This window comes from Microcaecilia unicolor, chromosome 1 (genome assembly GCF_901765095.1).
Source record: "Microcaecilia unicolor chromosome 1, aMicUni1.1, whole genome shotgun sequence".
Classification (NCBI taxonomy): Eukaryota; Metazoa; Chordata; class Amphibia; order Gymnophiona; family Siphonopidae; genus Microcaecilia; species Microcaecilia unicolor.
In genome coordinates this window covers 723,978,086-724,005,614 of record NC_044031.1, presented here as the reverse complement: position 1 = coordinate 724,005,614, position 27,529 = coordinate 723,978,086, and the positions used below count along the sequence as shown (strand labels likewise).

General features: G+C 43.8%; 1 protein-coding gene across 2 annotated transcripts in view; it reads right to left on the bottom strand.

The window, feature by feature from the left end:
* The window catches only part of GATM (glycine amidinotransferase), a 67,284-nt gene that overhangs the window by 27,504 nt on the left and 12,251 nt on the right, over positions 1-27,529 (bottom strand). For both annotated transcript variants that reach the window (XM_030189603.1, XM_030189602.1), the window contains exons 3-4: positions 18,654-18,849; positions 7,331-7,521 (exon numbers count right to left, since the gene is read on the bottom strand). In XM_030189603.1, the coding sequence (XP_030045463.1) occupies positions 7,331-7,521; positions 18,654-18,849 (387 nt within the window). The remainder of the gene's footprint in view (positions 1-7,330; positions 7,522-18,653; positions 18,850-27,529) is intronic.

Genomic DNA, 27,529 nt, shown 5'->3' with positions numbered 1-27,529 from the left:
AATGGAGTGTTGAAAATCGCAACTTGGATGTTTTGAGAGAAACTCATCCGTCTACCACCTTATGATGTTTTTTGGACATTTATTTTATTGAGCCCCTTCATATACTATTATATGTCAGCTTTTGTGACTGTAAATTACTATGATGAACTGCGGTGAAGCAAAGTTATGAAATAAATAAATAAATCTTTTCAAAGACCAAGAACGTCAATATATAATTAAGTGCTGGAATTCATTGCCAGAGAGTGTGGTAAAAGTGGTTAGCATAACAGGGTTTAAAAAGGTTTGGACCCGTTCCTAAAAGAAGTCTATAAGCCATTATTAAGGTGGACTTGGGGAAAATCTGTTATGAAATCTGTTTTAGGGTCCTGCCAGGTACTTCTGACCTGGATTGGCCACTGTTGGCAAAACAGGATAGTGGGCTTGATGGATCTTGGTATGTCCCAGTATGACGATGCTTATGTGTAAGGTGTTCTGGAACATGAAATTTTTAAGACATCACAGGCCTCATTTTTACATCTCAAGTTTTCTCCTGGACTCGGACTAATATAACTACTAGAATACTGCAAAGAGAAAAGTGGTAGCAGAAGAGTGAAGTCTTTTCTAAAACTTATTTTTGTCAGTTGGAAACTGGCAACTCTTGATTTAAGAAAAAAAAAAAACCCTCTAAATCTGGAGGTATAAAACATTTTGAATCTGCCGAAATTTTTTAAAAAATTCTCCCACTGGCAGGTTCATCTCTCTGATAAACCAAGCAAAGCAAGGACGTTTGGTCTGTGGTTGAAGTCATGAAATGAGACAGAGAAGCACGAGTTCAAATAGTGATCTGCCACTGGGACAGGTTGATTTATTAGTTTGGGCCAGTACAAAATCTGCATCCAATTTAGCCCAGAAAATAGCCTATTATTGCCCATGAAGAAAACAACGGCACAAAAACTAGAATAACTGAGCTCAGAGCTTTCACAGGGGGGGGGGGGGGGGAGCAAGCAGAGTGATTCATAAACGAAATGAAATGGGTGTCGGGCGCTGGGGGCTTCCATGCTGCCCATTTCAGTCTGGCTGGCTACGGAAGCACATAAGCTTGAAGGAGGGAGTGCCCAATGCAACCTTTGCCCTGGGTGCTGTTTCATCCTGCAAAGTGCCCTGAATGAACCCTTGCCTTTCTGTGAGATTAGCGTACAGTCATGTCACTTTGAGAGTAATTTTATACCGGGCTAACTAACTTGTGTTCAGTGCTTACAAAAGTTACTCAAGGTTTCAATGAGAAAGCAAGGGCATTCCTTAAGGAAATTACTCTGTGGAAGGATTGTGTGTGCATTCACACCCGATATTAAATACACACAAATTTCCTGGCATACACACATATGTTATAAAGTATGCTTATGTAAACCAAGGCAAATTAAAGTCTTGCTACCTGTGGGCCTGATATTCAGACTGCAGGAGTTAGCCCGGCTGACTCCCGCGGTCGGTGCTCAGCCCGGATATTCAATGCCAGGCTCTTTCCGGTGACTGGCATTGAATGTCTGGGTGTTTTTTTGGCTGGTTTCAACTTAACTGGCCAAGCCGATATTCAGGACTGGCCAGTTAAGTTGAAACCGGCCAAAGATAGGCCTGCTATTTCGGCAGTCAAATTTGGCCATCAAACTTAGCTGGAGATGTGCTGAATATTAGCGGGTAGCCAGTTATATTGTGTTATCTACTAAGCGCTATCCGGCAATATTCAGCGAAAGATAACCGGCAATCTCCACTGAATATTTCCAGATAGACGATTAAGTGTCATTTAACTGGACAGGAGCCGTTCCTGGCTGGTTAAATGGTTTTAAATATCGGGTGGCTTGTGTCCATCAATGATATTTTTTTCTGTACCCAGCAACACTGTAATCTGAGTCTACCATATGGCTCCAGAAAAAGGAGGACACATTGATCCAGTCTGGGTTTTGCTTCCATTGAACGCAATGGAAGTAAAACCCAGACTGGCTCAATCTGTCCTCCTTTTTCTGAAATCATATGGCAACCCTAGTTATGGTGAACACTGGCCACTGTATGTGTGTAAGAAGCAGTGCCACCTCCACAGTGCAGTCTGTCCTCTACTGGAGTTCCACTTGACTTAAACAGTCTCTGAGCATGGGGATCCCACAGTGCAGGCCGCAAGACTCTCTGGTCCTATAATGTCACCTATCTACAAAGCTAATCAGAAAAACCTTTCTTGGTCCTTACAAAATAGTAGGGGGAAGCAGCACAGATCCTCCAGAGCAGCCCCACACAGAGTGGGGCTGAGGTGCAGTACTTTCCCACGGAAACACTCCAGAAATAAGCTTGTTGCTATGGGGAGGGAGCAGGAGGAGACAGAGAACACAGCTGCAGGGGCAGTTGATATCTACACACCCTGGTGGCGGAGCAAGGTATTGCAATGATGTTTCAAATATGTCATGGTGTTTCCACAAACTACTCCACACCAAACCAACCATAAAAATATGCTTTATTTTCAAGCATTTAAACAAATTAATAGCAGTATTCACTCATCTGTATCTTTTACAGGGTTCTCATAGCATGTCTACAACATACCATTCTCAGATATTACCAGCATATCAGATAAGTAACCCTTCTCTTATGTTTAATAGTTCAATACAATAAACAAACTTTAAAAGTTAATTCTTTTTCCCAGAATTGATTCTTTGTGTTGACATTTTATTTTCCAGGACCACCCTTAAGGACAACCCCGGAATCAGGAAAGTAAAAGTTCTAAATTTCCTATCTCTCTGTCCCAGCAGCACTTTTCTGTACTATTCCTGTATATCAGTTTTTATATTGTTGTCACTTAACTCTTCCAGTTCTCTTGTTAATCTTCCCTCTTCTTCTTTCTTTATGTTGGGTACCAGTGTTCCTCTATGTCAAATCCCAGGGTACTTGAGTACCTACTGACCTGACTTTACATAAATTAGTGAGAGAAACTTACATCCCTAATTGGCAGGCTGATGATCAGAAGTCCTCTAAAAACAGTGCTGGAACAGCGCAGGGCTATAACACCCCTATGATCAGAACTAATAGCATGCACATTTAGGCACGATATTAGTTCTGATCATAGGGATGAAATGTGGGAGAATTGTATTCGTTTGATAGGTCAAAAGCCCGGACCTGCCAAGCAGCAGAAGAGGTTTGACAGGTCCAGGATTTTCTCCCGGTCCCGGACCTATCAAACCTAAGCCTGCCCATCCCTCAACACAAGGCTTGGAGGTCTAGTGGACCTCCAGGCCCCCCCCACCCAAAACACAAAAACCCTGGTGGTCCAGCAGGACCTCTACCTTTCCCCTCTCCCGCCCCCCCCCCCCATTGAACAAAAATACCCTGGTGGTCCAGTGGACCACTAGCTTCACCCCCTTCCCCACCTACCAACATCAACTAAAATGCCCTGGTGGTCTAGTGGACTGCTAGCCCTCTCTCCCGACACCACCCAACCCCCCCCCCCCCCAGCACATTGCCTACCTTGTTGTAGTAGTTGGAGGAGGGAGGGACTAGCACTCCATCCCTCCTCTTCAGGCAACTCCTCAAATTGGCGGCACTCTGCCCTGTCCGGTGCATCCTAGGATGCACCGGGCAGGATAAACTTCCATATAACAGTTAAGCCCCGCCCAGTGCATCTCTGGATGTACCGGGCAGGGCAGGGCGCTGCCATTTTCATGAGGCGCCCGAAAAGGAGAGAGGGAGTGCTAGTCCCTCCCTCCTCCATCTACTACAACAAGGTAGGCCACGGGCAGGTGGGTTGGGGTGGCATTGGAAGAGAGGGATAGCGGTCCCCTGGACCACCAGGGCATTTTAGTTGATGTTGGTGGGTGGGTGGGGGGGTGAAGCTAGCAGTCCACTGGACCACCAGGGCATTTTTGTTCAATGTGGGGGAAAGCTAGCAGTCCCACTGGAACCCCAAGGTTTTTGTGGTTTGGGGGTGGACCTCCAGGCCTTGTGTTGGGGGGGAGGGGAGGAGGGCTGGGCTAAAAATTTGACAAGTGCGGGAGAAAATCCTGGACCTGTCAAATCTCTTCAGTGGGTCTCCCCCATTCCTTTCTTGCTGGTAAACCGTAACGCCAGCTCCGAGCTGGTGTAGGGTTTACAGTGGGAGCAGCACCCTTGTTTGGCGCGCTGCCTGCTGATCATTAGGGAGGAATGCGGGAGACCCTCGTTTGCATGCATTTGCATACAATTAATGATCAGAGCTGATAAGCACATTGTTTCATGCGCTGGCCAGCTCTGATCATTGGGCAGAAGTAAACATGGGCGCTAGTAGGGCGCTATTATCTCTAGCGCCCACGTTTGCTTTTGATCATCTGCCTAGCTACCCAAAGTAAAGGTTGATTTATTACCCTATAATAACCCACCCGATGTTGACAAGAGAATTGTTACAGACTCTCGTGCACACGATTCTTGGTCAGAGAACAGTTTTACAGCCTCAGACCTCTATTAATCAAGAGTTTCCAACCCTTAAAGGAAGCTCTTTCATTGTCAGTCCTTAATTTCTGATGGTTCTCTGATGTACTAGTTAAAATGCCTCAGACAGTTATCTGAGAACTAAATTCAGTTCAGTCGTGCTTTGATTACAGCTACAGTCAAAGCACTGTTTTTTTCTTTGCATATACATGTAGCACTTCAAATTATTAAATTTTCTGCAGTATGAGTGTATTTTTCCTTCACTCACACACACATTCAGCTTTGAGCCCAAAAATTACCCCGTGGACTTCAATACTCACGTTTACATACACATTCCACTTCAGAGTCAATTTTCTCAAAAATACTTAATTTTGAACTGTGAACAGCCAGCACACCAGCACACGTCCATCCTTAATCAAGTCACCCTCTCAACTGCCAACGGAAGCAGCTTAAAATCTTTGTAGACTCTAGCCTCAAGACCACCAGCCGTGAGACCCCCTTGAGACCCCAACAGCAAAATGCCACAAAATGCAGTCTTGCTCCACCACCATACTTTTCAGCACTTACATTAAAATACTATATATTTTAAATCTTTCCATCCACATACCACTTTTCCTCTGAGATTGACGTTTTTTTTATTTTTCAGTCAGCACGCGACTGCTACATAGCTCTGCCTCGAGCCTGCACGACAGGTGAATGGGTGCACTCCTTGAACCGGCTCCCACTGTCACCACTGACTCTGGTGTGCGTGCACACACAGTGATTCTGCCGCTTGCCTCTCTGGCACCCCAAGGACTTTCTCTTCAAGGGCCCCAGCTTCTTCCGATGCTGCACGGGACTGCCCTCACTCCTTTTCGGGCTCCGGAGCAGCCCCAGCATTTCCCTGACACTCCCAGTAAGGCTTCGGGCCTATAGTGTTCACCGCGCATGTGCATGATGTCACCCCCGTGCATCAATGCAGTGACATCATCTGCCAATGCGCATAATCACGGGGATGCCTCTTTTCAATTTCCCCCGTGCCTTCTCAAAGCGCAAGTACTCTGTCCACAACTCCAGCCCAGCGCAACCTCAACTGCAGGACACCATTCCCCTCACAGCAACCTTTAGCCACTGCTGACAGCCCTCACCAGGTAATTTATTTATTTTTTTTAATTAAATATTTTAACCCATAGAGTTACAGAAATCACATGATCCCAGCAACCAGGAGAAGAGGACAGAAGCAGCTACAGCCATGGAGATAGCAGTGGCCAGGGCAAGAAGGCAGTTGAGCTGCACCTAAGAGAAGCCCCACACTTGTTGGTAGTCTTAAAGGGGCCATGGCCCTGGCAAAAAAGGAGAACACTTGGACATCACCCTCCCACCCCCATAGCTCAGCACAAGACTAGCTAGGAAAGGAGGAAACTCATTAGGATGTTCTGCGCAGAGAAGGGCTTGACCAGGGGCAAGCGCAGTAAGGTTCCCCCTTCAGCTTTGAAGATACCGAGAGGAAGGAAGAACCTCCCCTCTAAGAGTGCAACTGACACCCCACAGGTGCCAGGGGCTGGAGAGAAGCTGACTTCAGAGGAACAAGAAGGACTCCCTTCTTCAGAAGCAAAGAAGGGACATCTGACCATTTATGGATGAAGGAAAGAGATGAGTGAAAAGCCCATGAAGTTCAGTGCCTGCCATATGAAAGCATTAAGAAGCATGAATGGACACATGCTGGGAAGAAAAGCAGGTGCCAGAAGATCAAAGGGCCCTTGTGCTGAAAAGAGAAAAGGCCTGACCTGGAAGCAGCTGGACTGAAGGGAGATAAGGAGCCTCTCATGATCATCTTCTCTCCTCAATACACAGGAAGGCAGGCTAAGAAGAAACAGTGAGATAGAGGAAAACTGAAGAAATAACAGTAGCCCAGTACTGAATTGAAGAGAAGAAAATCAGGAGAGTCCAACGTGAGCAGAAAATGGAAAGAGAACACAGAGTAAGATAGAGCTGCAGAAACTCAGTGGAACTGCTGTGGGACTTCAGAGCCTGTAGATCCTGCCTGTGAAGCAAAATCAAACTGCAGAGAGCCCAGTGATAAACTGCAGCCAGGAGCTGAACTCTGCAGAAAAGAGGAAAGAGCTTTGAGATACAGTGAGGGAGAAGCAAACTGAAGAGCAAGTCTCAGATAAAATACCAGCACCAGAACTGAGCCAGGGAGTGACAGAGGCTGCCAGCATAGCAGTAGCAGACACCACTGAAAGTCAAGAAAAGACTGCGGCTGTGTCAGACTATCCAGCTGTGGTGGGCTGTAGGGCCCTGAGAACCTGTGACCCTGTGAAGGACAGTGCTGGAAGGACTTAAGTCTCCTACTTGCTAGGCACTCAAGTAATAGAAACCTTAGCTAGATGGAAACCTCAAGTTCTGTTTTCTTTCTAGTGAAAAGCAGGGTACAATCCAGAGGTGGTGCATACACCCAGGCCAGGCGTACTGTTTTGTGAGGGCCTAAAGAGATTATTCTGGTTAATTTTGTGGATAGTTAAGTTAAATTATGGGAACAGAGGGTCTTGCGGCCTGCACCATGGGACCTCCATGCCCCGGGACTGTCAGGGTTGCGGAACTTCGGTAGAGAACAGACTGTGCTATGTACCTGGTAGTGAGACTGCTACTTATACATACACACACTAGCCAGTGTTCACCATAATTACCCTCAGACAACAGAGTTGCTGGATGCAGAAAAAATATCATTGATGGACACACAGTAGAAACTCCAACTAAGGGAACCCACACACAGAAGGGGTTCTATTGGTCCTTTCAAAATCAGAGGTTATTATGCTTGATGGTATTCATTGAGACTACAGAGAAAAAAAAGTTAGTTATTGGTTAGTTGGGATACTGCTTGGTTGAAAGAGGCTATGATGATGCAGCAATAAGGTTCTTAAATAGCAGGTACCTGATCATAGAGGTCATTGGACATTGTGGGCTTGGGCGCAGTTGTCCACTTTGCACCTCGGCGAAAATACTCCTTTATCAGTGGCCGGTAAGCTCTATACTCAAAGAATCGAGCACGCCAAGCCATTGGAGCCTCGATTATTTCATTCCCAATCACCAGCAATATATCCCTAGGCATGGCAGCATACAAACCTGGTTGCAAAGAAAGCAAGGCTTGATTAGGTTTTGCAAGAGATGTTTCAATCCATGTGCAATCCTTACAACCAACACAAAAGACAACATTTTCTAAGTAATAAACATTTATACATAACTCACTGCACATTCAAACTATAGTTGCTGGTAAAACCAGGGTTGATTGATGTGACACCGATTCATAAATTTAACGTATGGGAGGGAGAACAGATGGGGGACAGCTGTCAGACTGTCAGATTGTTGGCTTGTTGAATGTCTACATGTCCCAACAGTTGTGGCTGTTGTGCAGTTTATATAGGAAAGCTCTGGTGCTGTCATGTGCTGAGTGATCAGATACTTTTCCAAGAAAGATTCCTTTCCACTTTCAAATGCCCTGGTGCGTTTGCTTCACTTAGCCCACTGGAATTCACTCCTACTTCACAGGCCACAAATGGGTCAGATATTCAGGATATTCCTAATGAATATATATACACTCTCAATGCCTGGGTTTATCAATACCAATATAATTGCAAAGTCTTCTCATATACATCATATAAAAGCAACTATGACAAATGCAAGAATCTTTATTATGCTTTACCAAACAACTCTACAAAAATCTTTAAAACTTATTATATCACTCGTACGATCACTCTTGCTCATACCCTCCAACTCTAAACTAAACTGTTCTACCCATCAGTTCAACATACATACATTCACACGTAAAAACAACATAATGTACAGCTTGCCACATACACATCTGGTCTATTACCACGATTTGAAATTCAATTTTTGTTGTAACATTCCTCCACTTGCTATATCACGAGCAGCTCTGTAAGACTCTCACATCATATCAAAGTCACAATATCTCTAATGAATATACATTAAATACTTCTCTTAGCTTTCTGGATTTCACTCTGATTACACTATGTAATTACTTTCTCACTGTAATCACGTAATTTTTTATTGCAGACTTGTATTCATATTTAATGTTTAACAATATTCATTATCACTGTTGTATCAACCTCCACCTGTTTTAAAAACATATCCTCATCCTTACTTTCATGCATACCCACACTCACTCTTAACACAAGTTGTGTGTGTTGACCGTACAGTTTCTCTGATAACGTATATGTCACGCTGTGGAAATCTTCTTTACATTCAATTCCATAAAATGTTATTTGAATCAATAAAGTCTCTTTTTAATAATGTCCCACGTGTGCTGCTATATTCTTTATAGAGGCAATTCCTTATATATATCCTTGCTCTCTTGTCTTTTCACTGTACCGCCATGTCCAGAGCTTGTCATTAAACATAATTCCTTCTACTTTCAACTTTCTATTCTGTTAATGCTTCCCAAGAACTTGAACCTCTCAAGGCACCTGCTTAATCTCAAAGTAGCCTCCCTTCGGAGGTATGGGTTGTATCCGCTGTCACACCCTACACAATTGTGTTTCGTGATTGTGCGTCGTCAGGGGTTATGACTGTAACATAATAATCAAGCAAGGCTTTTAAAATATGTCTCCTCTCTCCTTATGCAACTATCTTCTGAATTTTTATAAATCTTTCTTACACACTTTATTTATGATACAAAAGTGATAATGAATATATTGTTACATATTTGATATGAATAAAAGTCTGCAATAAAAAGTTACAGTGATTAATCTTGAATTCTCAACCAGGTCACCTACACCTCTCCTTCCCTTAGTCCATTCTCTCAACCCTCCAAACCCTTCTTCCTTTTATGAAATCACTGAAGAGGAAACTACACATCTTATTTCCTCCTCAAAACGAACTACCTGTTCCTCTGATTCTATTCCCACCCATCTACTTAACACTATCTCTCCTACTGTCATCCCTTTTATTTGTCATATCCTCAGTCTTTCACTTTCCACTGCGACTGTTCCTGATGCCTTCAAACATGCTGTAGTCACACCACTCCTTAAAAAACCTTCATTGAACCCTACCTGTCCTTCCAACTATTGCCCCATCTCCCTCCTCCCTTTCCTATCCAAGATACGTGAACGTGCTGTTCACCGCTGTTGCCTTGACTTTCTTTCATCTCAAGCTATTCTTGATCCACTTCAATCTGGCTTTCGCCCCCTTCATTTAACTGAAACAGCGCTTGCTAAAGTCTCCAATGATCTGCTACTGGACAGATCCAAAAGTCTCTATACTATCCTCATCCTTCTCGATCTATCTGCTACTTTTGACACTGTTGATCACAGCCTACTCCTTGATACGCTGTCCTCACTTGGATTTCAGGGCTCTGTTCTTTCCTGGTTTTCTTCTCAGCTGTCCCAGTGTACCTTTAGTGTATACTCTAGTGGATCCTCCTCTACTTCTATCCCACTGTCAGTTGGTGTACCTCAGGGATCTGTCCTGGGACCTCTTCTTTTCTCCAGCTATACTTCTTCCCTTGGTACTCTGATCTCTTCCCATGGTTTTCAGTATCATCTTTACGCTGATGATTCCCAGATCTACCTCTCCACACCAGAAATCTCAGCAAGAATTCAGGCCAAAGTTATCAGCCTGCCTGTCTGACATTGCTGCCTGGATGTCTCAGCGCCATCTGAAACTAAACACGACCAAGACTGAGCATCTTATCTTTCCCCCTAAACCAACATCTCCTCTTCCCCCATTCTCTGTTTCTGTGGATAACACTCTCTTCCTTCCTGTCTCATCAGCTCGTAACCTTGGGGTCATCTTCAACTCCTCCCTCTCCTTCTCTGCACATATTCAGCAGACTGCTAAAACCTGTCATTTATTTCTCTATAATATCACCAAAATTCACCATTTCCTTTCTGAGCACACTACCAGAACCCTCATCCACACTTTTATCACCTCTTGCTTAGACTATTGCAACTTGCTTCTTACAGGTCTCCCACCTAGCCATCTCTCTCATCTTCAATCTGTTCAAAATTCTGCTGCACGACTAATATTCCGCCAGTGTCGTTATGTTCATATTAGCCCTCTCCTCAAGTCTCTTCACTCGCTTCCTATCCGTTTCCGCATACAGTTCAAACTCCTCTTATTGACCTATAAGTGCTTTCACTCTGCAGCTCCTCAGTACCTCTCCACTCTCATCTCTCCCTACATTCCTCACCGGGAACTCCTTTCACTGGGTAAATCTCTCTTACCTGCACCCTTCTCCTCCACTGCTAACTCCAGACTCTGTTCCTTTTATCTTGCTGCACCATATGCCTGGAATAGACTTCCTGAGCGGGTACGTCAAGCTCCATCTCTGGCCGTCTTCAAATCTAAGCTAAACCCGAGAGGCTACAATAAGCGTCTTGCATCTGAGAAATCAAAACAGGACTTGTATCGGAAAGGCATTTTAATATTATCCCGCCAAATTAAGTACATAAGTACATAAGTAGTGCCATACTGGGAAAGACCAAAGGTCCATCTAGCCCAGCATCCTGTCACCGACAGTGGCCAATCCAGGTCAAGGGCACCTGGCACGCTCCCCAAACGTAAAAACATTCCAGACAAGTTATACCTAAAAATGCGGAATTTTTCCAAGTCCATTTAATAGCGGTCTATGGACTTGTCCTTTAGGAATCTATCTAACCCCTTTTTAAACTCCATCAAGCTAACCGCCCGTACCACGTTCTCCGGCAACGAATTCCAGAGTCTAATTACACGTTGGGTGAAGAAAAATTTTCTCCGATTCGTTTTAAATTTACCACACTGTAGCTTCAACTCATGCCCTCTAGTCCTAGTATTTTTGGATAGCGTGAAGAGTCGCTTCACATCCACCCGATCCATTCCACTCATTATTTTATACACTTCTATCATATCTCCCCTCAGCCGTCTCTTCTCCAAGCTGAAAAGCCCTAGCCTTCTCAGCCTCTCTTCATAGGAAAGTCGTCCCATCCCCACTATCATTTTCGTCGCCCTTCGCTGTACCTTTTCCAATTCTACTATATCTTTTTTGAGATACGGAGACCAGTACTGAACACAATACTCCAGGTGCGGTCGCACCATGGAGCGATACAACGGCATTATAACATCCGCACACCTGGACTCCATACCCTTCCTAATAACACCCAACATTCTATTCGCTTTCCTAGCCGCAGCAGCACACTGAGCAGAAGGTTTCAGCGTATCATCGACGACGACACCCAGATCCCTTTCTTGATCCGTAACTCCTAACGCGGAACCTTGCAAGACGTAGCTATAATTCGGGTTCCTCTTACCCACATGCATCACTTTGCACTTGTCAACATTGAACTTCATCTGCCACTTGCACGCCCATTCTCCCAGTCTCGCAAGGTCCTCCTGTAATCGTTCACATTCCTCCTGCGACTTGACGACCCTGAATAATTTTGTGTCATCGGCGAATTTAATTACCTCACTAGTTATTCCCATCTCTAGGTCATTTATAAATACATTAAAAAGCAACGGACCCAGCACAGACCCCTGCGGGACCCCACTAACTACCCTCCTCCACTGAGAATACTGGCCACGCAATCCTACTCTCTGCTTCCTATCTTTCAACCAGTTCTTAATCCATAATAATACCCTACCTCCGATTCCATGACTCTGCAATTTCTTCAGGAGTCTTTCGTGCGGCACTTTGTCAAACGCCTTCTGAAAATCCAGATATACAATATCAACCGGCTCCCCATTGTCCACATGTTTGCTTACCCCCTCAAAAAAATGCATTAGATTGGTGAGGCAAGACTTCCCTTCACTAAATCCGTGCTGACTTTGTCTCATCAGTCCATGTTTTTGTATATGCTCTGCAATTTTATTCTTAATAATAGCCTCCACCATCTTGCCCGGCACCGACGTCAGACTCACGGTCTATAATTTCCCGGATCTCCTCTGGAACCCTTCTTAAAAATCGGAGTAACATTGGCTACCCTCCAGTCTTCCGGTACTACACTCGATTTTAGGGACAGATTGCATATTTCTAACAGTAGCTCCGCAAGTTCATTTTTTAGTTCTATTAATACTCTGGGATGAATACCATCAGGTCCCGGTGATTTACTACTCTTCAGCTTGCTGAACTGACCCATTACATCCTCCAAGGTTACAGAGAATTTGTTTAGTTTCTCCGACTCCCCCGCTTCAAATATTCTTTCCGGCACCGGTGTCCCCTCCAAATCTTCCTCGGTGAAGACCGAAGCAAAGAATTCATTTAATTTCTCCGCTACGGCTTTGTCCTCCTTGATCGCCCCTTTAACACCATTTTCGTCCAGCGGCCCAACCGACTCTTTGGCCGGTTTCCTGCTTTAATGTATCTAAAAAAAATTTTACTATGTATTTTTGCTTCCAACGCTAATTTCTTCTCAAAGTCCTTTTTTGCCCTCCTTATCTCCGCTTTGCATTTGGCTTGGCATTCCTTATGATCTATCCTGTTACTTTCAGTTGGTTCTCTTCTCCACTTTCTGAAGGATTGTTTTTTGGCTCTAATGATTTCCTTTATCTTACTGTTTAGCCACGCCGGCTGACGTTTAGTCTTTTTTCCCTTTTTTCTAATACGTGGAATATATTTGTCCTGAACCTCCAGGATGGTGTTTTTAAACAGCATCCACGCCTGATGCAAGTTTTTTACTCTGCGAGCTGCTCCTTTCAGTCTTTTTTTTCACCATTTTTCTCATTTTGTCGTAATCACCTTTTCTATAGTTAAACGCTAGCGTACTTGATTTCCTAGTTTCACTTCCTTCAATGCCAATATCAAAACCGATCATATTATGATCACTGTTATCAAGCGGCCCTCGTATCGTTACCCCCTGCAGTAGATCATGAGCACCACTAAGGACTAAGTCTAGTATTTTTCCTTCTCTTGTCGGCTCCTGAACTAGCTGTTCCATGAATTCTAATGCTTATTGTAGCCTCTCGGGTTTATAATACTTTAAGCATTTTCTAATACGACTAGTTCTCTGGAGAGACAACCAGAGACTTGCTTTTAAAGACGTGTTCAATTTAATCTAATACATAAACTCTACCCTACATTTTAATAAGATTTAATATATCCGATGTAAAAACAGGGAAAGATAACCGATGTGGTGAGAAGACTCCTGACGCAGGCCTTGCTGGCCGAAACACAGCTGTGTCGAGTCCTGTTCTCCCCTATTTTGTATATCTTTTATGATTAATAAATTTTTTTAATCTTCACCATCGGAGTACCGTCTTCATTTTTGTTTACCTCATTTTTTAGAGTCATCTTCACTGTTTTGTGTATTGTTGATTTTTGTGAAGATAGTTTTCTTCTGTTTTTTTGTAACTCTCTCTAAGATCAGTCTCCGTGGCTCAATCTGCCTATTTCCTAATGCGTACAGCCTCGTGGACCTGTCATATATTATCCAAAATTAGTAACTCTAACAGTAAAGTATGCTGGTCCTGCAACAATTTGACTGGCACACTGGATCATATGATTTCTCATTGTTCCAATGTTCAGTTGATGTCTGGTCAAAGATATGTAACTTACTTCACATTACTGATGCTTTAACATTTGCCATTGTTTGCTATGGAGCTACTGCTTTGAAATATAAACTAGATCATTACAAGACTAAATTATTGAAAAGTGTATTGCTTATTGCTATTAAATTAATCTTATCCAGCTGGAAAGACTTTTTCAGAATTGGACTACAATGTATGGTGGAACACAGTTTGTCAATATGCAAAATATGAAAAATTAGCAGCTGAGTTGTCAGGGGCAATAAGATCATTTGTAAAAAACTTGGACCCCAGTTACAAACTATTGTAAGGACAAGTCCACTGAACAAACCTTTGACCAATTACTCAGCAACAAATTTAATATTGTCTTCTTAGTACTGCAATCTCTCTTCGCATATGGTTCATATACTTTGCACAGACCCCTGGGGATCCCCACTATCTACTCTTCCCCACTGAGAATACTGATCATTTAACCCTACTCTCTGTTTTCTATCTTTTAACCAGTTCTTAATCCACAATACCACATAATCTCCTACCCCATGACTTTCTAATTTCCTCAGGAGCTGCAAAATTTAATATGCAGTAACTGCAAAGCCTCTGTAGTAACTGCTGGGGGCATGACCAGCATCTTTCCATAGAATTAATGCAGAGAAAACCAAATATTTAGTGCGTGACAGGTAAGTGTAGCTGTGTTAACAACATATACTGAGGTGGCATTCAGTGATCAGCGTTTTCTGCTGCAGTAACAGTTAATGTGTGGTTAGTTGCCCTGTGTCAACTGCAAGGTGCAGTTCATGCCCACATCTTGCCCATTTCCCACTACATTGCACAAAGGAATCAGCAGCGTCTACACGCCAAGTCAATGCATTAACTGTTAGCAAGGCTGTGAACTAATTCCCATGTAAAGTAAGTAATTCTATAAAGTAGTTGCAAACATTTACTGTATGCACCGTTCAGAATACTAGCATATATGCGTGTGTGTGTGTGTGCACATACATGCATGCAGGACATATGTGCACCTAAGACTTATTCGTGCATATCTGTGATAGCTTGTATTTTACATGAGTGGACTCTGGGCAGAGCATGAGCAGGATGCACACTTACTGGTGCATGTCTCCGGAATATGGGCAAACACATTTAAGTGCTTCTTGTCACGGTTGTGCCCATGTTTCGGGCTCTCCTTCTTCTCGCCACCTGGTGGCCAGACCCGGTGGCTGTAATGAACTTTCTGGTTACTATCACCTGTTCCAGATTTCAGCCCAGTCTGGTCCGGATCTTCCGGGCTGCCAGACTTGTTTGTTTTGTTTGAACCTACACAGCACCCGTAGTTGCCTGGTGATTGCTGCAGTGAGCCTCAGCTGCTGCTGGGCTTATTAGCCATTTTGAAACCTTTCTGCTTTGCCTTTGCATCGCCTTAGGCCCTGGTTTGTTGGTGCTTGTTGCACTTCTGCTTTGTGTGGGTTCTTGCCCGAAATTCTTGTCTGTTTTCAGTTAGTCTGTGTGTAGTTAGATTAGGTTATGGTTTGTTTTCTAGTCTTGTCTCTGGGTTATAGTTTTGTGTTTGGTCCTTGTCTGCTTGTGTCTTAGTGGCTGCTCTGCAGCTTTCAGTTCTGTGTCTTGTTAATCAGTGTTTTGTTCCCTGTTTTAGTGGCTGCTCTGCAGCTTTCAGTTCTGTCCTTTAGCTTATCCTTTCCCTGCCTTGCTGCCCCTGTTTATTCCTTTCTCCTCTGACCCTCAGTCCCTGTTCAGCCTAGTTGGGATCCTGTTCCTGCCCTGTCCTATAAGTCCTGCCAGCCGCCTGCAGCCAGGGGCTCAACTCCTGGTGAAAGGTGGCCATGTGCAGGTGAAGCCTAACTGTTTGTCAGAGTTCTGCCCTGTCTCTGGTGTAGGGTGTTTTTGTCTGCTGCTGCCGCTCCTCGGCAGTGGACCAAGGGCTCACAAACCTTGTTCCTGCTTTGAATACGTGACACTTCTAAGTGCAATCAAGCATATATACCCACTTACACCAATATCCTATAAAGGAAAGTAGGTGTCAGCAGGGCCGTGCCGACACGGTAAGCGAGGTAAGCATGGCAGAAGGGCGCCATCCTCTGGGGGGCGCCCTGCCGCACCATGCTTACCTCGCCCTCTTCTCCCCAGATCCTTGTCCTTTTTTTTTTGTTTAAATTTACCTCTCTGGCGCGTGGCAGCGTAGCGTTAGTGAGGAGGCGGCGCTCCCCCGCCCCGACGTGTCAGTCTCTTCCCTTCGCTCGGTTCCGCCTTCTTCTGATGTCAGAAATGACATCAGAAGAAGGCGGGACACTGAGCGAAGGGAAGAAGACACGTCGGGGTGGGGGAGCGCTGCCTCCTTCTCACTAACGCTACGCTGCCGCGCACCGGAGAGGTAAATTTAAACAAAAAGGAAAAGGATCTGGGGAGAAGAGGGCGGGTAGTGTAGCGATCGTTTTCGGGGGGGGGGGCGCGCCGGTGGGGCCAACTGCAGGGGGCGCCGGCGGGGCCAACTGCAGGGAGGTGCTGGAGACCCTAGGCACGGCCCTGGGTGTCAGGACAGATGTGCACCTAAGACTTATTCGTGCATATCTGTGATAGTTTGTATTTTACATGAGTGGACTCTGGGCAGAGCATGAGCAGGGTGCGCACTTACTGGTGCATGTCTCCGGTATATGGGCAAACACGTTTATGCCAGCTCTGTGGCTGGAAAAGTGTGCGTCTAAGTGCAATCAAGCATATATACCCGCTTACACCAATAACCTATAAAGGAAAGTAAGTGTCTACTTTTCTTTACAGAACATGTATCTATTGGGTACCTTGTTATTGAATTACCCCCAAATCCCTGGATTCTATATAGTGCGACCAAAATTATGCATGCAAATCTGGTCATATTCTGGATTTGCATGTGCAATTTAATTACTTAACAAGCCAATCAGCACCGATAATTACCACTTAACAAGCAATTACTGATACTAATTAGCATTAATTAGAATTTACACATACAACTTGCTAGGCGTATTCTGTAAAGTGGTGCAAGTAAATTCCTATGCGTGCTGCCAAAAAGGGGGCATGGCCATGTGTATAGAATGGGCAGACTGCATGCATTCTGAAAATCGATGCGCATGGTTATAGAATACATCTGCTCCGTGCCTAACTTGGTGCTGGTATTTATACCAAGTTTTACTTTGTATAAATGGATGTACCTAGAGTTAGGTGCAGGCATGGCTGCTAGGTGTATCTGATAAACCATGCCTAAATCTAAGCACGGATTACAGAATATGCCTAGGCGGAAATATTTTCAGTGCTGATTTTTTTTAGGCACCACAGAATCTTGTCCAAAGTATTTAATGCACTTTAGTAAATGACCCTCTTTATTCTTTACCATGTCCCTGAAACAATCAGCCCCTCATTGAATAAGAGCTTGCTTACCTTTAGTTTAATTCCAGGGGCTATTTTGCAGTCTTTTAATAGATTATAATAACAAGCATGTAAAAATCTTAATTCTCATGGCAAACAATCAGCTTGGAGTTTATTACACAAAATCAAGGTTTTGTGGTGGACTTCCTGCAGTTGTGTATGAACTTCAGCCTTTCTCTGAGCCAAGGTAAATATAGTGACATTTTAGTTTAAAAGAAAACAATTTTTTTTATTCTTTATCCCTGTATTTTATTGTAATTTCATAAATGAAGCCTGTTTATTGTCTCCTTCATTACCTCAATTTCCCTCCTTGTCAGCAGTTTTTCTCTGCATAGTAACTTGACATGACAGGGCATTATATTTACCATGAACTTTGCTACTTAGCTGACTAGAAAAGAACCAAACAGTGTTAGTTTAACTCAAAGGTCAGAGTACATTGTGCCGTCACACCCAAGACTAAGCTAAGATACATGAATCTAAGAGGAAAGGATTGGATTTACTAAAGTGTGCAAATGTCTTACTGTGTGCTACATGCATTAATGTGCATTATTTATTGCAGGTCCCATTTTACGCAATGCGATCTATTTACTAACCCCCAAATTCTATATATACATAGTAACATAGTAAATGACGGCAGATAAAGACATGTACAGTCCATCCAGTCTGCCCAACAAGATAAACTCATTTTACATGGTATTGATACTTTCTCCGAGGACAAGCAGGCTGCACCACTCCTAGCGTCTTAAATTGTGCGTGCTAATTTGGCTGCATGGCCATACTGTGCATACAACTTAATTGATTAACAAGTCAATTGGTACTTAACAACCAATTAGCAGCACTAATTGGTTTTAATTAGAATTAATGCGCATAACTTTCTAGGCGTATTCTAAAACATGGTGCGTGTACATTCTAATGTGTGCAGTCAAAAAGCTGGCATGGCAATGGGTGTGGAATGGGCAGCTGAGGGTGTTTCAAAAAACTATGCGCACCATTATAGAATACATCCGATCTGTGCCTAAGTAGCAGGTATTTAGCCCTGGTTTTAGGTGGCCTAAATGGGTGTGCCTAAATTTTAGTCACAAGAATGACGCATGAGCATATTCTATAAACTACGCATAATTTTAGGCGTCGTTTATAGAATCATACTAACCTCGTGGCTTTTCAATGCCAATTTTTAAGGCGCCATAGCCCACATTAATGGCATTTAGCATGTGCTAACGCAATAGTGTACTTTAGTAAACCAAGTCCCAAGTCATAACCTGAAGATTCAGCATTATCTTGACTAAAAGACCAGACATCAACTTAGAAAAAAACATATCTTTATTTGTATCACTTACCTGAAGACTCAAAATCAGGTGTTGAATACTTCACCGACCAGTCGATCAGTTCAGGTCTCCTAACATTTACTCCCTCCATTTTCAAAATATTACACATTTCCTCAATTTCAGCAACTGCCTTCTGTACATGTTCCTTGGGAAAACTTTGACCTCCGTATTTCTGATAAAATGGCCAATACTTTTCATATGTGTTGGCCTGGAAGAGAAGTGGATAGGTCAGTGGTACACAACATTGAGCCTGCAAATAGGTGGGAAAATGTGGGATACAAATGCAGCAAATAAATAAATAAATAAACAAACAAACATATGCAGAGCAATTCTATGAAGGAACACCTACACTGAGTTGCCTTAATGCACTTACTGGTAACCTATTCTATAGAAGGAGGTCAATGGATTTGATATACTGCCTTTCTGTGGTACAACCAAAGTGGTTTATAGATATTGTATGCAGGCACTTTCTCTGTCCCTAGTGGGCTCACAATCTAAGTTTTGTATCTGGGGCAATAGAGGTTACGTGACTTGCCCAAGGTCACAGGGAGCTGCAATGGGAAGAAAGGAATGGGTGTACTTTTCTTTACAGAATACACACGTGTACAATTAAGATACAATCACTTACACTAGAGCTGATGTAAATGATCATGCCTAAATCACACAAGAACTCAAGTAGGTTATGGTACTCTATAATGTAAGCATGGGACATTGCAACCCACCTTCAAATGATGCGTCATCATCTTTAGGCACCATTTTATAGAGTAGTACATAGCTGGAATATTGCCATTTATGCACGTATGTACATATATACTCCCGGATTCTATAAATGGGAGGAGATTCTATATATGTTGCCTAAAAAATCAGCGCTGAAATCAGTGCCAACTAAGCATATTCTATAATCGGCATCTAAAGTTTAGGCGCCGATTATTGAGTAGGCTCATTTGATATTTCAACGCCTAAATCCATGTGAATCCATTTACACCAAGGAAAACATGGCATAAAACTTGGCACGTAGATTTAGGGGCACTGGGCCATATTCTATAACTAGGCATCTGAATTTTGGAATGCCCACAAAACACCCATTTCCCCACCCATAACCATGTCCCTTTTTGCCTGCGCATATGAGAAGTTTGGCGCACATCGTTACAGAATATGCTTAGCGAGTTGTGTGCCTAAAGTCTAATCAGTGCCAATTAGTGCTCATTATTGCTTGTTAAGTGCTGTTATCAGTGCTCATTAGCTAGTTAAGCTTGTTAAATTGCACGCATCCGATCTCTAAGTGCGCTATAGAGAATCCGGGGATACGGCACCTAAAATTAGCCGACAAAAACATTTTAATGGATACAAGGCACTGTATCCGCAGATCTGCATGAAAACAGAATTACACGCCCATTTACAGAATAGCGTCTAAGTGTTTCTGCATGGATCTGCAAAAGGGGCGTACCGATGGGAGGGACATGGGTGAGTCAGCGGCGTTCCCTTAAGATGCGCTCAGTGTTATAGAATAGTGCGGATCTGTGCTCAACTTGCTCACTGGAATTTACACCTTGGTGTAAATCCTTGTGCCCAAAGTTGAGCACAGATCCCAGCACTACGTGCTATTCTGTAAAGGGTGCCCATCCTAGAATGCCTGTTATAGAATAAGGTTCAGTGCCGATTTTCTCAGTGCCGAATTGTGAGCGCCATTTACTGAATCCAGCCCATAATGCACATATGACAGTGTTCTGGTCATTTACACGCATTATTGGCACCTACACCTACCTTCTTTATAGTATTACTCCCATGGTGTATAAACAGCATGGACTCCAACCCTTAGAGTATCAATTGAAAGTCACAAATTTGAATTATTTTACATTATTTTACATCAGGGGGTCCTCAAATCCAATCCTTGAAGTCCACAACCCAGCCTGGTTTTCAGGATTTCCACAATGAATATGCATGAGATGTATTTGAATTCACTGCTTCCACTGCATGCAAATAGATCTCATACATATTCATTGTGGAAATCCTGAAAACCAGGCTGGGATGCAGACCTTGAGACCTGGATTTGAGGACCCCTGTATTAAATGGTCACCACAGCTGTGCCCTGCCTTTTCCAGTCAGCTGGTAGCCTTCTATAGAAGGAAAGTCTCTCAGTATGACAACACAATAATTCATCTGCCCCCCACTCCCATCCATATCTTCTTGAAGGAAATAAGCAGCAGGTATAGCACTGAATTTCTGGGTGCTGAAAAAAAGGCACACAAAATCATTTATGACTGCATCAATCTCTTGATTACATTCCTCTCTCCCTCTACCTCAAAGAAGCTGTTTGAAGCAAACATCTTATGGACTTTGTCAGCTTTTCACATTTCATCAGCTGTTAAATATCGTATGTCATGCACATGAAACTCTAGTTCAGCTGGTGACATACATAGTTCAGCTTTCTAAATATATTTAGCATATATCCTGTGCATATTCCATAATTTGGACCTGAGTTTCTTCTCCCCTTTTCTGTTAGCAAGCCTGTAGAGTACCTAATAAGAAAAGGTAACTCAGAAGAAGTCTAAGGCAACTTACACACTTCTTACTGGAGTTCGAGTGCCCTAGTTTAGCGGCCATACGTACGAGATGCTGTAATCTACTGTCCTCCCCCTAGAAGTGTGTGTGTGTGGCAGCTGTTTCATGTCATTCCCCTAGTCAGCAAATATATAAGGAGTGATGATGCCAGGCATCCAATTTTCCTTCCCTATCAGGGGATCATATAACTGACTGTTCAGAGTCAAAAGTTTCTACTTTGTTCCTAAAAGAGGTTCTATCAGTGGTGTGCTGGAGCAGGCTCTCACGGGCTCGCGAGAGCCGTTTGTTAACTTTTTAAGAATTTTGGGAGCCGGTTGTTAAAGTAGGCCTCCCCATGGCTACTTTAACAACTGACTCCCAAAATGTGGGCTTGGGCCACCTCCTGAATTCTCTTTTACATTGCTGGCAGTGATGCTGGCCCCACCAGCCAAGTAAATAGACTGCTGCTGCTCCTGCTCCCTGTTTCTGACTCTGAGCATCAGGCTGAGACTTTTCTTGCAAGCGCAAGAAGGTTCCATCATGCTGCTCAGAGCCAGAAACAAGCAGCAGAGAATGGTGGCAGTCCATTTATTGGCTGGTGGGGCTCAGCAAAGGTATGCCTAGCGTGCCCACACAAGGGAGGGGAGAAAGAGACATGTATTCCCCCCACACACACACACACAAAATTTCAGGGCTGGCTATGCCCGAAGAGAGAGCCCGTTGTTAAAAATTTACCAGCACACCCCTGGGTTCTATGCATTACATTAGAGCATTTCTACCCAGTGACGTACCAAGGGGGGGGGGGGGGGTGGTGGGGGCGGTCCGCCCCGGGTGCACGCCGCTGGGGGGTGCCGCGGCACGCGCCTGCTCTGAGTTCGTTGACTTCGCGCGTTCGCTGCAGCTCCCTCTGCCCTGGAACAGGTTACTTCCTGTTCCGGGTCAGAGGGAGCTGCAGCGAACGCGCGAAGTCAGGGAACTCTGAGCAGGCGCGCGCTGCGGCACCCCCCCCAGCGGCGTGCACCCGGAGGGGGGTGGGGGTTCCGCGCTGCATCGGGGGGGGGGTGCTGCACCCGGGGGGGTCTGCGCTGCATCGGGGGGGGCTGCACCCGGGGGGGGCAGGGTGCCGCCCCGGGTGTCCGCCCCCCTAGGAACGCCACTGTTTCTACCTCCTCTTTTTTTTTCTTTGCTACTTGATAGGCATCGTGTAATTACTCAAGTTAATTAACTTTGTATATTTTATAATGACAGAAAGATTGAAACTGGCAATTGAAACCCCATGAAAGATTAAAGCTGTGCAATTATAAGACAAAAAAAAAATTCACCATTATTTGTTGTAGTATTTTATACTGTTTCCCCATCTTAAATACAGGGATGGTGCAAAGGTATTAGGCATTCCAAACTAATCTTCGGCTTCTCCCTCCCCCACCAATTAACTTTCAAGTCCTTAGCCCTCCTTCCCCCACCCCCAGGATTTTGATAATTAAGCACAAGAATCATGCTTACCCAAACATTATCCTTTCCCAAACAATCCTGTACAAAATAAACATCATACCTTATTTTGCATATAATTACATAATGAGGACTTATATCCTAAGTTTGTACATGTGACAGCACAAGTGAAATGACTTGCCCGAGGTCACAGTGAGAATCAGTGGGATTTGAACTCTGGTTCTCAGCACACTGCTCTAGCCACTAGGTCTACTTTGCTGCTCCCTAGAAGCAGCCAAACTAGGGGCCCTGTTTACTAAGCAGCGTTATAGGCGCGTTAACATTTTTAACGTGCGTTAACCATGTACACGCGTTAACCATGTACGTGCCTACAATATCCCTATAGGCGCCTACATGGCTAGCGTGCACGCTAAGTGTAGGCATGCTAAAATCACTAACGCACCTTAGTAAACAGGGCCCTTGGTAACTGCCTAGTCTGCCGAATGGCTAAAGCCAGCCCTGCTGAAACATTATAAAAAATAAATGAGATTTTGTTTATGTTGCGTTAGCATGCTGTAAAGTGTTCTGGAATTGTACTCTTCCTAACAGAAAAGTATACAAACTTTAGCATATAGGGTTAGATTCTATATATGGCACCTAAAAAAACTGGCACTGTCCCTCCCCCCCCCCCCCACTTAAGCAGTATTCTATAAGCTGTGCCTAAAATTTGGCGTGGTTTATAGAATTAACGCTTAAGCAGAGAGGTCGCATGTAAATTTAGGCACTACCATTTGCACCAACGAAAACATGGTCATGCCAAAATGTACACGTAGAGAGTTATTCTACAATTACACATGTAACTGAAAACCACCCCAAAACGCTCATGACCCTCCCATTTCTGCTCCCCCTTTTTTGGGCCGAGTGTAAATTTTAGACATGGATTCTGCGCCTAATTTTACGCGGGTAAGTCCCAATTAAATCTTATTAGAGTCAGTAATTGCTTGCTAAAAGCAGTTATTGACACTAATTGGCTCGTTATTTTATTAAATTGCGCATGCAAATTGGGGACACAACCTAAATTTGTGCGTGTAATTTCTGGTGACTTTTATAGAATTGGGGCATAGTGCATGCTACAAGGAAACAAACAACAGAGACAGGGAAATTAAATGATATAAACATGACAGAACTGAAATGATAATTTTTCCAATGCTAACTTCACAAAAGATTAAAAAAAAAAAAAAAAAGGTTGGTCAAGTAAGTAATATGTATTAAGTGCCTGTATAATATACATATTAGATTAATCATCCTAATTTATTAAGCTTTTTTTCACATAGAAATAGGAAAAAGGCCTTAGGGGGGAAGTTACTAAACTGAGGTAAAAGTTGGGCTTTTACCACAGCTCAGTTTACTGCAGAAATCACTAACCATGGTAAGGCAGTACTACAGTTTAATGACTTCCATGGTGCAGGAATAGCACGATCAACTTCGCAAGCTGCATTATTCTGTTCCCCAAGAGCATTTCTTAAAGGAGCCAGTGGGGGAAAAATTGAACCTACTTTAAATAGTCTAGGGTAGGCCAGGGACAAGTAATCCCCAGTCACTCCTGCCCATGCTGGAACCGGATTCAAAATGGCTGTTGTGACTAATGCCAGTGATCAGGCTGCCGTATAAGGGGGCTGCTACATAAGGGGTCATGGTTGCCATTTTGCACCTGGCACCTGCAAGGGACAGAACAACTGGGGATTGATTTTGTCTCACCTATCCTAGACCACCAGGAATGACTTAAGATAGGCTGGGGGGGGGGGGTCTACAGGTATTAGGGAGTCTTGGAGGAACAGGTTCTGGGGGGGGGGGGGGGGGGTTGACTTCAAGTTTTCCTCTGCTAGTCCCTTTAAGATGGCACTCAGGTGCAATCAGGTTGTGTATTAGTGGTCAGATGCTTCCAAGAAGGAAATATAAAGCCAGCTTTGAAGTGACATTATTTTTCCAAGAATAACACAACTTGAAATTTCACTGCATTTATATAATAACTAGTAAAAAAGGCCCGTTTCTGGAACGAATGAAATGAGCGCTAGCAAGGTTTTCCTGGGAGTGTGTATGTTTGAGAGAGAGAGCCAGAGTGAATGTGCGGGTGTGTGACAGAGTGAGACTGTCTGTGTGACAGTGTGTGTGTGAGAATGAGAGTGTGTGACAGGGCCCCCTCCCCTGTTCCTAATGGCCCTCACCCCGTTCCCTCCCCTCCTTTTCCTCCTCCTTCCCACACTTTGGGTTCCTTAAGGCTTTCAAAAGTCTATGTACCCCCGTGGCCCTAACGCCCAGAATCCGGATACCCCACCGCTTTACTACTACTACTTATCATTTCTAAAGCTCTACTAGACTTACGCAGCGCTGTACACTTGAACATGAAGAGACAGTCCCTGCTCGACAGAGCTTACAATCTAATTAGGACAGACAAACAGGACAAACAAGAGATAAGGGAATATTAAAGTGAGGATGATAAAATAAAGGTTCTGAACAAAAGCACCTGGAAACCCTGGGCACCTGGAGTGAGGGCCCTGGGAAGATTGGGGTGCACCTGGGATTCACCCCGGATACAGCTGTGAGGATATGCAGAAGAGCTGCAAGTCCTCCACAGCACCTGGTGGGAGCGCTGGGCACCTAGAGCGGAGGCCCTGAGTGGATCGGAGTGGACCTGAGAGTCAGCCCAGAGAAGGCTGTAAAGGATATGCAGATGAGCTGCAAGTCATCCACAGTACCTGAACAACCTGCTTGCTAAATTTTAATCACATGATTGAGCATGATCAAAAGTTTTAACCATGTGATTAATCGTGATTAAAATTATTACTCGCAGTTAGAATTTTATATCTTTCTGCAGCTCTACTTTTTATTTATTCAACAAGAGGTCTTTATTCCTCACCCCTCCCCCAAGATGTAATACTTTCACGTCCTTCATTTTTTTTTAAAAAGTGTCCTATCTACCCTGTGTACAAATGCCCGGCATTCAGATTGTGTTCCTCTCGTAAATTTTCATTTCTTTCATTCATTCAGAACTTATACAGTAACCACAAAAATCTGCAATTGTTAAGTCTGAACAGTATTATATTGCACTGTAAATTAAAAGGTATTGCCACAAAAGATATTGTGAGTGTTTAATATTTTACCAGTCTGCCAATTTATCAGGCTGTATCAACACAGCCACCTTTGGGAAACTAATTTCTAAGACTTTTCATGCACAGCACTTTCACTTTCCAAGCAGGCAGAGAGAGAGAGAGAGAGAGAGAGAGAGAGAGAGAGAGAGAGAGAGAGATCATTGAGGGTCACACAGATGGCATGGTTCACCTACGAGACGTTTTTGAGAAGGCCACACTGTCCAGGGCTCATTACTGCCTTAGGGGCAAAGATTTTAGTACAGATTAGCATCAGTGTGTACAAAGGTGCTAAAATGAGCCCCCGAAGATATTTCCAAAGAAGAGGCATTACACCTATATGCAGTGTTGTTGAATCAAGTGCAAAAGAGTAGGGTTGAACCAAAAAATCTTGTGAGCTGATGGTGAGTTGAGGTACCTTTATTCAGCACCTGAACGGCATACATTAATTGCAACCTCTTCTAAATTAAATCTTATTTGAAGTGATACAACTTTAGGGGGTGATTCTCTATAGGCTGCCTAAAGTTAGGCTCCAGGATGATGCGTGCTAAGCGCAATTTCTATAGCGGCAATTGAATTGCAACTGCCGTTATAGAATACTAGCGTAAGTCCGCATTTATGCGCCTAACTTTAGGAGCGAGCACTTAGGCCAGCTCAATAGCTGGTGTAAATTCTATAAGATGTGTGTGGAGGAGTGGCCTAGTGGTTAGGGTGGTGGACTTTGGTCCTGAGGAACTGAGTTCAATTCCCACTTCAGGCACAGGCAGCTCCTTGTGACTCTGGGCAAGTCACTTAACCCTCCATTGCCCCATGTAAGCCATATTGAGCCTGCCATGAGTGGGAAAGCACAGGGTACAAATGTAACAAAGAAAAAAGTGCTGGGCACAACCCTGGCCCACCTAGGCCCATGTCCCCTTGCACTTGTGCATATAATTTGCGGAATCCTGACTAACTGTAGTTACATGCAAAGAGCTACATTTTATATATGGCACCGTAAAAATTGGTGCCAATAAAAATATACCTAGGCATATTCTATAAACTACGCCTAAAGTTAGGTGTGGTTTATAGAATACGCCTAGCGCTTGTCCTCGCGGCTAAATTTAGTCACAGGTATTTATGCCAAGCAAACCTTGGTGAAAATGCCAGCAACTAAGGGGTCCCTCTACAAAGCCGTGGTAAAAAGGCCATTTTTTCTAATGGACCAGGAAAAGGGCGTGCGCAAAAATTTAAACTAATGCGCACCTATTTACAGCCTGAGTCCTTACCACCAGCTATTGACTTAGTGGTAAAGGCTACACACACTACCCGCTCGGTAACCGTGCATGGCCAACAAGGCCATGCTGCCAATTACCACCGGGAATGCCCCTGTGGTAGAAAACAGAAAAAACACATGCCAAGTGCAGAATTACCACCGGGCGCATGCGCTACCCTAGCGGTAGTGCCAATTTGGCACGTGCTACCTCCGCGTTAGCCCTCCCGCAGCTTTGTAAAAGGGCCCCTAAGTTAGGCATGGAACAGGTGTATCCTGTATCGATGTGCATAGATTTTAGAAACGCCCACAAACAGCCCATTCCACATCCATGGCCGTACTCCCTTTTCAATTCTATGTCTTAGAATTTACGCACAGAACTTTACAGAATATGCTTAGCAAGTTCCGTGCATAAATTCTAATTAATGCCAATTAGTGTCAATAATTACCTATGAAGTAGCAATTATTGGCACTGATTGGCCTGTTAAGATAATTAAGTTGCACGTGTGGATCAGAATATGACC